Below are 12,407 nucleotides of genomic sequence, written 5' to 3'. Positions count from 1 at the left end.
GATTTTAATCAAACTATAGTAACTGAAACGGCAGAATCAATATTGATATTAATTAAGGTATCTTGTTAATTGTGGTATCAATATTAATAATAGAATAATATTACATTACTAATAAAATTTATTATTTTTGGTTCATACTTGGTCAACAAAGATATTTTTAAATTAAATCATAAATTTTATATCTTAATGGTATAAAAGTAAAATGTTAGCTCAAAATATTAATTAAAATTAATAAAAATATTGGCTCCTTAACAATTCTCCTCATAGTAGCCATTGCTGCTTATCATTCACGCATTAGCTAAACGAAAAATTCCAATTTTACACTTCTTAATTAGATATATATTTTTTTAACTGTTATATAGACGAGAAAACAAAAGGGGCACATAGGAATTTATAAAGTGAGAATAAAAAAGACACCAAAAAAAAGTGAGAATAAAATATTTGAAAACGTGAGATAAAAAGAAATTTTGATAGCAAAACCAAAAATTACATTAAAGTGAAAATAAATGAAGACTTAGATATTTGATAGTAAAGACTATTAACAGGGATTAATTAAAAAATAAATTATATAAATTATTGTAATGTATTTAATAAAATTTAGGACTTAAGGGTTGTATACTGTATAATGATCTAATAGTGTTGCTTTCATCAGAAGGCATGAATATTTTTTGGATCATTCCTTCTGGTTTCAAATATTTTCGATTGATTTAAACCACCTTGTGAAAACTATTAATGTACTTTTAGGATTGTATATGAGAGTGCTGGTGACAATGACATAACATTTTATTTTATTTTTGATACAACACAGAATTTGTTTTATTTTTTCATGATAATGAATTTGTAATGCACAAGAATAATGATATAATATAATTATTTGTGTGCACTGGTGAAGTAGTGCTACTTGCATATAATAATAGCAACATGCCCAGAAACTATATTAAAGCTTAGTTAGCTTTTAACCAGGGACGAAACTAATGAAATATTAGAAGGGGCTAAAAATATTTACACAATAAAATAAAATTAAATAAAATTTTAAAGAGGGCTAAACTGAAATTTACATATAATTTACATGTAAAAAATTAAAATTAGGTGGACAATTACCTCCTTTCTTTATAGGTAGCTCCGCCCCTGCTTTTAATGTATAAGAATAATTTTTATCTTTATATATATGCCCAGATTAATGATTTTTAGTTACAATAAATCTGGAGAAACAATATAGATTTTGGATGTTATTTTTTTAATGTACAAATCTTTTGTTAGTTTATTCTTCTACTTGTTCCCATTAGTAAGACAAATTGAGTTAACATTGTTGTTTTGATTAACGATTGTTATGTTAGAAAAGAAAAAAAAAAGTGGAACAAGACACGAAGGCGATTGATAATTATCTTCAAAAACACTCAAGTTTAATAAAATTCAGAATAACATGACAAATTAACCAATTCTTATTGTTTGTGTAAAGTTAATTTACACAGACTAATTTAACGAAACAACTATTAGAATCATACTTAGAAGGTCGAAGATTTATCCTATATTAAGAAAATGACTATTTATTCACATTTTAACAACAAACAACAACAACAACAAAGCCTTGTCCCACTAAGTGGGGTCGGCTACATGAATCAAACGACGATATTGTCCTCTGTCATGTATCATGTCTACAAGAGACCGTTTACATGTAGATCTCGTTTGACCACCTCATGGATGGTCTTCTTAGGTCTTCCTCTGCCTTTCACCCTTTGTCCATCTTTCATCTCATCCACCCTCCTGACTGGATGTTCTATCGGTCTTCTTCTCACATGTCCAAACCACCTGAGACGCGATTCAACCATCTTTTCCACAATGGGTGCTACTCCAACTCTCTCCCTTATATCTTCATTCCTTATTTTATCCAATCGCGTATGATCACTCATCCATCTCAACATCTTCATCTCTGCCACACTCAGCTTATGTTCGTGCTCCCCTTTAGCCGCCCAACACTCCGTACTATACAGTATAGCCGGTCTTATAGCGGTGCGATAGAATTTACTTTTAAGTTTTAAAGGCACTTTTTTGTCGCATATAAAACCAGATGCACTCCGCCATTTTGACCAACCTGTTTGGATCCTATGATTTACATCATGTTCAATCTCTCCATTATCCTGTATGATGCACCCAAGATACTTAAAACTTTTAACTTTTCGTAGGATGTTCTCTCCAATTTTCACCTCTATATTGGAGTTTTCCCTTCTCAGACTGAACTTACATTCCATATATTCCGTCTTGCTACGGCTTATGCGCAGACCATACACTTCTAGAGCTTCTCTCCATAACTCCAACTTCTTATTTAGGTCTTCCCTTGACTCTCCCATAAGGACGATATCATCGGCAAAAAGCATGCACCATGGCACAGGCTCTTGGATATGCTCTGTGAGTACTTCCAAGACTAATGTGAAAAGGTATGGACTTAAGGATGATCCCTGGTGTAATCCTATACCAATAGGGAATTCCTCTGTCACACCACCTTGAGTCTTCACACTAGTTGTGGCCCCATCATACATGTCTTTAATTGCCCGAATATATGCGATCCTTACTCTCCTCTTTTCTAAAACCTTCCATAAGACCTCCCTTGGTACCCTATCATACGCTTTTTCCAAATCAATAAACACCATGTGTAGATCCCTTTTATTACTACGATACCTCTCCATCATCCTTCTTAATAGGTATATCGCTTCAGTGGTAGATCTGCCTGGCATAAATCCAAATTGGTTCTCTGTTACTTGTGTCTCTTTTCTCAACCTCCGTTCTATCACCCTTTCCCATAACTTCATAGTATGACTCATAAGCTTAATCCCTCTATAGTTTCCGCAACTTTGTATATCCCCTTTATTCTTGTAGATAGGTACCAAGGTGCTCTTTCTCCACTCATCAGGCATCTTCTTTGACCTTAAAATCTCATTAAAAAGCTTGGTTAACCAGTTGATGCCTTTTCCTCCAAGACCCTTCCAAACCTCAATCGGGATATTATCAGGTCCTACTGTCCTGCCATTTTTCATCTGCTTTAGAGCCTCTTTTACCTCGAAGTCTCGAATCCTTCGATAGTAGTCAAAGTTTTGATCTTCTTCCCTTGTGCATAATCGACCAAGGCTCGGAAGAGTCTTCTGTCCCTCATTAAATAACTCGTAGAAGTAGCTCTTTCACCTTTCATTAATCTTCTCCTCTTGAGCCAACACCTCTCCATCCTTATCCTTTATGCACTTAACCTGATCCAAATCTCTCGTTCTTCTTTCCCGGCTCTTTGCGATTCTATATATACCTTTTTCTCCTTCTTTCGTGCCCAAAGACTGGTAGAGACCCTCATATGCTCTTGTTCTTGCTTCACTTACAGCCACTTTTGTCTCTTTCTTAGCCGCCTTATATTTTTTCCAGTTATCTGCATTGCGGCATAAAGACCACTCTTTAAAGCATTCCCTTTTTTGGATAATAATTAGGATAATAATTCTACATAATTAAAACAAATTAAAGAACCCTACGGAACACTAAAAAAAGAAAGGTTCCTTCAAGTTGTAGTGGTAAGCCTGGTAATTAAGTGGAATATAGCATGGTGAAGATGAACCTATTCATCATCTATCTGTGTCTGTGAATTTGGAAATACGATGCAGCGGCACAATGGACAAGAATACGGCGACTGACAGTTGGCACAACCTCGGAGCCAGCGGAACATGCAGTAATCATGAAAAACATGCGAGCAATTTGTGCGAACAACTTCTACACTTGAATCTTCATTACCATGGCCAAATTTCTCCAAGCAAATAGCGCATTCAGCATCATCATCTTGCTCATCAATTTTGAATCTCTCCAATAGATTCACGAATTGTGCTAGTTTAGAAAAATTTTGACAGAGATCATCATTATAGATATCTGAATCTTGAATAACAATGTACGTGGTAACATGAAGGTTCACAACAATCTCTCGCGTGTTGGAGTCACACCTTTCACGGTTTAGAATCCTTCTTGCAGTTTCGCCTATGTCGGGTAAAATTTGGTCCAATAACTCAGGGGACACAGGCATTGAAGAAAAGATTTCATGTAACAAGACTGTGTCTTCTCTGTTGAGATTTGTGAGTGGAGTACAACTACATAGGATGTTTGAAGGAACCAAGATTGTCACTGTAGTACTCTTTTGGTTTATGGCTGGATCTTCAATGGGAGTTGTTCTGTCCTGAGGGTGCCGAGGTCCGCTGCTTCCAGTTGAGCACTTCGGCCCTTGATCAGGCTAAAGGTCGTCCAAGTATAACGGTGCGGCTCTAACCTTGATTTTCTGGAACACGGCGGCGGGAGCACCTGCACAAAGCACTCCGACGCTCAAGTGAGTATATGAGTTATAAGAGAAAAAGAATAATATATGAGAATGAGTTCTGTAACCTGTCTTTTGTGGTTGGGTTAGATTTAGTTTTATAGATGTGTGGTGTGTTAGTTTGTTTCGAAATGTCAGGTGAGTGCTGTTACTGATATCTTTGACCTATGCAGAGACGCGATTGAATTGAGGGAGTGAGTTCCGTGATTGTGGGTGACGCTGCTGACCTATTCGCGTTTTAGTTGGAGGTTTTTATGCCTTTGTTTGGTTTATCCGAGTCTTTAGGTAGGTGATCAGCTTTGAGTTTATCTCCGAGTTTGGTATTGTACACGTCATAGCCCCCAAGTTCGGCTAGTGTTCTATGTAAGAACAGTGGGCGAATTTTAGTTGATTTGTTGCTGACTTCGTTTTTGTGGCTTAATAACTTTTTGTCGTTGCTGGGCCTTCGTGGCCCATTAAAGGATTTTGAAAGGAAATTGGAGTGACTCTTTGGTTATTCTTGTGACTCATTTAATGTGTCATTATGTAGATTGGTTCCCCGCGTTGACGGTAGTTATTGACTAAGGTTCCCACTAATTTAGTGGGCTTTGTAATAATAGCTGCACTTTGCTTCGGGACTTTACATTTTGCTGCTACGTTTCTTTTTTACAGTTTACCCTCCCTCATGTCTTCGCAAGGTTAGTATTTTTCTTCATTTGCTTTTTATTATTACTGCTATGGCGAGAGAGAAGTTGAAAGCGGTTGAGGAGAGAGAAGACGACCCGTATCATTGGGTCCATGACGACGTTAAGACTCGTTCTTCCTCGTTTATCAGTGCCGAGTCCATATCTGATCTGGGTAGTTTGACTGTTGTTAGGGTTGGTTCTGCTGTTGCTATCGAGCTTCTTTCCTGTTCTGATACTGATAGGGTTTGTGAGAGGAGGGGCGATTGGGGGTATTTTTATATGTATACCCCCTGTATCTTTGAACTTGGTGTGAGATTTCCCTTTACTTCTTTTGAGTGTGACGTTCTTACGCAGTTAAACTGTGCGCCTTCGCAACTTCACCCAAATTCGTGGGCGTTTCTTCGTGCCTTTGAGTGTTTGATGGATTTCCTCAATTTTCCATGTTCTTTGCCACTGTTTTTCTCTTTGTTTCAGTCAAAAGGTGTTCGAAAGGGTCTGTGGGTTTGCCTTAGTAGTTTCCCAGGTCGTTCCTTGTTTCTCTTGTACAAATCCTCATTTAAGAATTTTAAATCCTTGTTTGTTAAAGTTAGGGCAGCCAAGGTTGAGTACCCGTTCTATTTGGACAATGAGCTTATCGAGAGGTTTCCTCTTTATTGGTGTTCTGAGCCGAGTCAGATTCTTGAGGCTTCTGAGTTGAGTGGGGAGGAGGAATCTCTTTTGGATTTTTTGGTTGAGGGTTTTGCCGCCGAAGAGTGTCTATCAATTTCTAAGCTTCTGCGTTTGTATGATTCTGGTGATAATGAGGGCTTGAAAGCGTATATAGGTATCATTGTTTCTGTTATTAGTTTTGCTGAAGTTTGTAGTGTTTTCTAATTTTTGATGTTTTCAGGTGGCCGAGCTCCTCTTATTGATCCGACGAAGTTTCAGTCCTTCCTGAAGAAGAAGAAAGAGAAAAGTATTGGTGGTGCGGGGGTGCAAAAGGACGATGGTAGTCAAGTTGCTCATTCTGCTACCCAGCCGACGTCTTCGTTCAAGAGGAGGAGGGATGAGAATGAGAAGTCATTGCAGATCATTTCGGAGGGTGATCAGGAGGCTCGTGGGGGTGGTAAGGTTGCCTTTGATCGTCAGAAAAAACTTCATGGCTTCGTTCCTGGGTCGAGGTCTCAGACTCTGTAGAGTGAACAATTTGATTTTGCTGGGCTTTCAGATAGGGCGTCTCAATACCCAGGGGACATGCTCATGACTCGAAGGGTTGGCGTGGAGGCCCTTGGGAAGTTTGTTCAGGTCGGTTTTCTTTATGGTCTTTTTTATTTTCTTTTGGTCTTTGATCCTTACGTTTTGCGGTTCTTTGTAGATTATTTCCTCTCGCCTTCTATGTGTTGGTCGTACCGTTGAGCTTATAGGCGCTGAACAGCAAGAGGTAGTAGATAAGGCTTCTCGGCTTAAGATGTCTTATAAAGAGAAAGTTGCCAAGTTAGAGAATTCTTTGAAAGAAAAAGATGATGCCGTGGTTAGTGCTGTGGCCAGGGCAAAGGATTCTGAGGATGAGGTTGTACGCTTAAGGGATCAGGTTCGATTGTTGCAAGCTGAGATCAAGGAGAGTGATGTTGCCAAAGGGAAGTTAACAGCTTGGGTTCATGAATTGGAGGAAGTAGGGATGGAGATGTTTTCTTCTGGCTTCGATCGTGCTGTTAGTCAAATCTCCTTCTTGGCTCCTGACTTTAATTGTGATCTTTTGGACGTGACTAAGGTCGTGGTCGGTGGAAAAATGATTGTGGATGGTACTGTTGAGGAGCATGACGAGAATGCTCCTTGATTCGTAGTTATTTGTGACTTATTTTTTGTTTAGCCGAGTTTTAGCTTTGTAGACCGATGTTTTGGTCTTTTTGACTTTGTTTTGTAATTTGAATGGTGTTTTTTGTTTCGGCCATGTGTTGGACATGCTTTGAAAATATCTTTACTGTGATTGACTTTAGCGTACGCTTTATTGTTTCCGGATTTGTGGGTTAGAATTAGATTTGTCTGAAAACAGCCATTCGTATTTCTTTGAATATATTGTGCGTTCGGCCTCGTTAAAACCCTCCTTAGGCAAAACCCTTTTTGGGAGAAAAACTCTAAGGGGGAAAAGGAGTGCATTCATTCGCTAATTGTACAAGTTATGATCTGTACATTTTTAGGGAGGAGACATTCCAGTTTCCCGACATTGTGTTGCCTTGTAGTATTTGAAGTTGGTAAGCCCCCATTCCGAGTACTTTTGATATTCGAAATGGGCCCTCCCAGTTCGCGGCTAGCTTGCCGTGTGAATGAGGTCGTCTTGCTTCTTCTGTTCGTCTGAGGACTAGATCGCCTTCCGAGAAGGTCCTCGGCACAACCTTTTTGTTGTGCTTCTTTTCTGCCAGTTGTTTCTGGGATCTTTGTTTGATGGCAGCGATTTTCCTGTCTTCCTCGGCTAGGTCAAGCTCAGCATTTCTGGCATTTATGTTATGTTGTTCGTCATATAGCTCGGCTCTTAGCGTTGGGATCCCGATTTCTACAGGAATTAATGCTTCCGAACCATAGACTAGTCTGAAGGGTGTCTCGCCCGTGGTGTTTTGTACTGTGGTGTTGTAGCTCCATAATATTTCCGGTATTAGCTCGGCCCACTCGCCCTTCGCGTTGTCGAAGCTTTCTCTTGATCGCCTGTAACACAACTCGTTTAGCAGCTTCGGCCTGCCCATTGGTTTGTGGGTGCTCGACTGAGCTAAAATGATGCTTTATATTAAAATTTCTTAAAAATGAGCCAAGCTTATTATCTGTAAATTGTCTACCATTGTCTGATATTATTTCCTTTGGTATTCCAAATCGGCATATTATGTTTTTCCATATGAAAGATCGTACCTTTTCGGCTGTTATTCTTGCTAAGGGTTGTGCTTCTATCCATTTTGAGAAGTAATCTATTGATACTAAAAGAAATTTTACCTGTCCTGGTGCTATTGGAAATGGGTCGAGGATGTCGAGTCCCCATTTGTGAAAAGGCCAGCTTACCTCCATGCTGTGCAACACCTTGGCCGGTTTTGTGGAGATGGCTTCGTGTTTCTGGCATTTGTCATATGTCTTGACTTTTGCTAAATAGTCTCTCTTCATGGTCGGCCAGTAGTATCCTGTCCTGGCTATTTTTGCAGCGAGAGCTCGTCCTCCTATGTGATTTCCGCATACGCCCTCATGAATTTCGTCCATCACCTCTCTTGCTTCATCTTTGCTTAAGCATTTTAGCAATGGTTGTGAAAAATCGCGCCTGTATAGCTCTCCCTCTATCTTTGTATAGAAGCTCGCTTTACGTCTGAATTGTTGTTGGTTGGGCTCGTCACTAGGTATGGTACTTGTATTTATGTATTCCAAAAAAGGTGTTCTCCAGTCATGGAGGCGGTTAATGTTTCTATGTATAATAGTTCAGTGCTGGGTTTTGTGAGTGTGAGTTGTGATAGCGCCGATATTTGTGTATCCGCCCTAGTGGCTGCAAGTTTGGATAATATGTTTGCCCTAACATTTTGTTTTCTATGCACATATAGTATAGTAAATGAGCTGAATTTTGAAATCAGATCCTTTGCTATGAGCCAGTATTGTTCTAGCAAAGGATCTTTTATCTGGAATTCACCTCGGATCTGTTGGACCACTAGGAGGGAGTCGCAATGTGCTGTCAGGCTTTGTACTTGGTGGCTTAGGGCGAGCTTGAGTCCTGCTATGAGGGCCTCGTACTTGGCCTGGTTGTTGCTTGCTGAGAAATGGAATTGGAGGGCTTGTTCGGCTATTACCTCGTCACCTTCTTTTAGGATTATTCCGGCCCCACTTCCTTCTCGGTTTGACGCTCCGTCCACATGTAACTCCCATGCTTTGTTGTGTTTGTCCGGTGTCAGTTCCGTGATGAAATCGACGAGGATCTGTGCTTTCAGGGCCGATCTGGGTTGAAACTGAATGTCGAATTTCGAAAGCTCTATCGACCATTTGGTCAGGCGTCCGGCGAGTTCTGGTTTCGTTAATATTTGCCTTAATGGGTGGTTTGTTCTTACCATTATCGTGTGGCTTTGGAAATAGTGCCTTAGTCTTCTTGCTGTGATCACGAGTGTTAAAGCTAGCTGTTCTATCCTCGGATACCTTTGTTCTGTCGGTTGCATGACTCTACTGATGAAGTATACTGGCTGTTGTGTTTTTCCTGTCTCAATGACAAGAGCCGAGCTTATAGAATGATTGGAAACGGACAAATACAAATATAGAGGTTTACCGACTATAGGTCTCTGTAGCACGGGTGGTGGCGCTAAGATGGTTTTAAGCTCGTCAAACGCTTTCTCGCATTCTACTGTCCATTGGAACTTTTTATCTTTTAAGATCGTCTGGAAAAAACAAGTAAGATCGGCTTGATACTGCTGGTAGGAATCGAGAGAGTGCCGCTACCCTTCCTACTAATTGTTGCACCTCCTTCATCGTTTTAGGTCTTGCCATGTTGAGTATTGCTTTGCATTTTTTAGGGTTCGCTTCAATTCCTCGCGAGGTTAGCATAAACCCAAGAAATTTGCCTCCTTAAACTCCAAAGGCGCATTTTTTCGGGTTGAGCCTCATATTGTATGATCGGATCTGTTCGAATATTTCCTTGAGGTCGTCACAGTGTGACCGTTCTTGGGTGGTCTTGGCTACCATGTCGTTGACATAAATTTCGATGTTCCGACCTATTTGATGTCGGAATACCTTGTCCATCAATCGTTGGTAAGTTGCACCTGCATTCTTTAGGCCAAATGGCATAACTCTATAGCAGAAATTACCATGTTCAGTTATAAATGCAGTCTTGCTTTGATCTTCTGGATGCATGAGGATCTGGCTGAGGTCTTTCCTGGGTGTCCCCTCGAGGATTAAGTTCGGTCAAGGACAAGACTTCTGTGCCATGTATTGATTGGACTTCGCGTTGTTTCAGGCTTGTGTCCGATCTTTTTAGGCTCGCATTATAGCACTCCCGAGCTTGTTGACGATCAGAATGTATTGTTACTATCTTGCCGCCCTGCGCCTGGAATTTAACACATAGATGGTAAGTAGATATGACTGCTCTGAACACGTTCAGAGCAGGTCTTCTGAGAATAATGTTATAAGGACTAGGGTAGTCAACTATTAGGTATTGTATGTCCAAGGTTCTTGACAACAGGTCATTTCCCATTGTAGTCCTTAGCCATATATAGCCCTTGATCGGCACTCTTTCTCCAGAGAATCCTACTAATTCTCTGGATGAAGGTTGCATTAGTTTTTCGGATAGATTCATTTTTGAAAAAGTAGAGTAAAATAGGACATCTGCACTACTACCTAGGTCCAAAAGGACTTTTCTTACCAGAAGGTCGCCTGTTTGAATGGAGATTACTACCGGGTCGTCTGTGTGAGGGGCGGCCGAGCATATATCAGCTTGGTTGAAAGTGATTTCTAGGTCCTGCACTTCTTTGTTGTTTGGCGGTGTTGTTCCTTCGATTGCTAGCATTGCACGGTAACTTCGCTTCCGTGCTGAGGTCGTTTCGCCGCCTCCTGCGAATCCCCCGGATATGCAGTTTATAACCCCTTTAGGTGGGTTGTTGTTTAGCCATTTGTTGGTATCTTTGCCTGCCAAGGCTTGCTGGTGTTCCTCTTTGTTTCTGTCGCTCTCTTTGTACTTCCGTCCTTCGATGTATTTATCCAACAGGCCCTGCCGAGCTAACCTTTCTAGGAGGTCTTTGGCTATTATGCACTCGTCGGTGGTGTGACCATACTTTTGGTAGAAAGCACAGTGTTTGTTTTTGTCGACGAATCGCTGATCTTGATAGCTTCCGACCCTTGTTGGTGGCTTAATAATCTTGGCGTTGAGTATCTCTTTGATTATCTTTTCTCTTTTTGTATTGAACCTGGTGTAGTTGTCGAATTTTGGGGTGAGTTTGAATGGCTTACCTAGGTTTTTATTGTTCCCCGATCTGGATGTTCTGTCGTCTTCCCTCCGTGGTCTCCTTTCGGTTTTGTCGGCCTCGCGGAGTTCTTCAATCTCCATTTGTCCTGCTGCTCTCTCTCGAAACTCTTCCAGTGTCTTTGGTTTTGTAACTGCGATTATTTCTCTGCATTTTCTAGGTCGGAGGTCGGCTTTGAGGGCATGTAGGTGGACGGCCGGGTTGAGATCGGGTATTTCCATGGTGGCATCTGTGAATCTGATTATGTAATCCTTCAGGCTCTCTTGTGGACCCTGACGGATGGTGCTGAGATGATCCAATCCGTGCACGTAGATTTGTGCCGCTGCAAAGTAATCGTTAAAAGACCTTGCTAATTCTTCGAATGAAGCAATTGATCCTGCAGGTAATTTTGAAAACCAGAGCAAAGCAGCTCCGTCAAGGTAAGTAGGGAAAGCTCTGCAAAGTACCGGATCGTTGTTAGGTCCGTTAAAAAATATCATAGATTGAAATTTTTGAATGTGAGCCCGGGGGTCACCAATCCCCTTGTATGGCTCAAGAGAGGAAGGGAGTGTGAAATGCTTCGGCATTTGATAATTCGTGATTTCCTCAGAGAATGGGTTGTCCAAGGTCAGCTTCTCCTTGGGGGGGTTGACACCTATTAGATCGATGCCGCCTTGGGTTGAGCTTTTAGAGTTGCCCTCCTCTCGCTTGCTATTTTGGGATGACAGCTTTGCTAGTCTCTTGACTTCCGCTTGCAGTTCAGCCATCTGGGTCATGAGTTCGGCCTGACTAAGTTGATGAACTCCATTGTCAGCCATGTCGGAAGGTTGATAAACCCTGCGTGAAAGAAGAAAACAAAGTGTAATATGAAAACAGAGTGGGGTTAGATGTCGGGCCCCACGGTGGGCGCCAAATGTTCCGTCCTGAGGGTGCCGAGGTCCGCTGCTTCCAGTTGAGCACTTCAGCCCTTGATCGGGCTAAAGGTCGTCCAAGTATAACGGTGCGGCTCTAACCTCAGTTTTCTGGAACACGGCGGCGGGAGCACCTGCACAAAGCACTCCGACGCTCAAGTGAGTATATGAGTTATAAGAGAATAAGAATAATATATGAGAATGAGTTCTGTAACCTGTCTTTTGTGGTTGGGTTAGGTTTGGTTTTATAGATGTGTGGTGTGTTAGTTTGTTTCGAAATGTCAGGTGAGTGCTGTTACTGATATCTTTGACCTATGCAGAGACGCGATTGAATTTGAGGGAGTGAGTTCCGTGATTGTGGGTGACACTGCTGACCTGTTCGCGTTTTAGTTGGAGATTTTTATGCCTTTGTTCAGTTTATCCGAGTCTTTAGGTAGGTAATCAGCTTTGAGTTTATCTCCGAGTTTGGTATTGTACACGTCAGGAGTGATTTGCAAAGAAGAAAAGGTGAATTCCATGAAAAGGTAACAAGAGTAATTAGTTCGGTTTATGCTATTGCTAGGTAGCTTTTATA

The 12,407-nt window shown here is 41.0% G+C and overlaps 3 protein-coding genes across 3 annotated transcripts; all 3 read right to left on the bottom strand.

The window, feature by feature from the left end:
- Positions 1 to 3,592: 3,592 nt before the first annotated feature.
- LOC112803405 (uncharacterized) lies at positions 3,593 to 4,048 on the bottom strand. The gene has a single exon (XM_025846900.1). It carries the CDS (start codon positions 4,046 to 4,048, stop codon positions 3,593 to 3,595), a length of 456 nt encoding a protein of 151 aa, XP_025702685.1.
- A 3,106-nt stretch (positions 4,049 to 7,154) lies between these two features.
- On the bottom strand, positions 7,155 to 8,214 carry LOC112803404 (uncharacterized). The gene is made up of 2 exons (XM_025846899.1): positions 7,957 to 8,214; positions 7,155 to 7,733 (listed from the first exon to the last, which is right to left on the bottom strand). Exons 1-2 carry the CDS (start codon positions 8,212 to 8,214, stop codon positions 7,155 to 7,157), a joined length of 837 nt encoding a protein of 278 aa, XP_025702684.1.
- A 1,582-nt stretch (positions 8,215 to 9,796) lies between these two features.
- LOC112803403 (uncharacterized) lies at positions 9,797 to 11,740 on the bottom strand. The gene has a single exon (XM_025846898.1). The coding sequence runs from the start codon at positions 11,738 to 11,740 to the stop codon at positions 9,797 to 9,799; it is 1,944 nt and encodes a 647-aa protein (XP_025702683.1).
- Between the last annotated feature and the right edge of the window lie 667 nt (positions 11,741 to 12,407).

The sequence above is a fragment of the Arachis hypogaea genome, chromosome 5 (genome assembly GCF_003086295.3).
Source record: "Arachis hypogaea cultivar Tifrunner chromosome 5, arahy.Tifrunner.gnm2.J5K5, whole genome shotgun sequence".
NCBI lineage: Eukaryota > Viridiplantae > Streptophyta > Magnoliopsida > Fabales > Fabaceae > Arachis > Arachis hypogaea.
Note: the sequence above shows the minus strand (reverse complement) of the source record. Positions and strands in the feature narration are given on the sequence as shown.

Excerpts from the sequence above, each read along its gene's own strand:
- LOC112803405 (XM_025846900.1), bottom strand. The coding sequence starts at position 4,048 with ATGCCTGTGTCCCCTGAGTTATTGGACCAAATTTTACCCGACATAGGC.
- LOC112803404 (XM_025846899.1), bottom strand. The coding sequence starts at position 8,214 with ATGGACGAAATTCATGAGGGCGTATGCGGAAATCACATAGGAGGACGA. Across the intron at positions 7,734-7,956 it reads TTCCAATAGCACCAGGACAG|TCGAGCACCCACAAACCAAT; the intron begins GTAAAATTTCTT and ends ATTTTAGCTCAG.
- LOC112803403 (XM_025846898.1), bottom strand. The coding sequence starts at position 11,740 with ATGGCTGACAATGGAGTTCATCAACTTAGTCAGGCCGAACTCATGACC.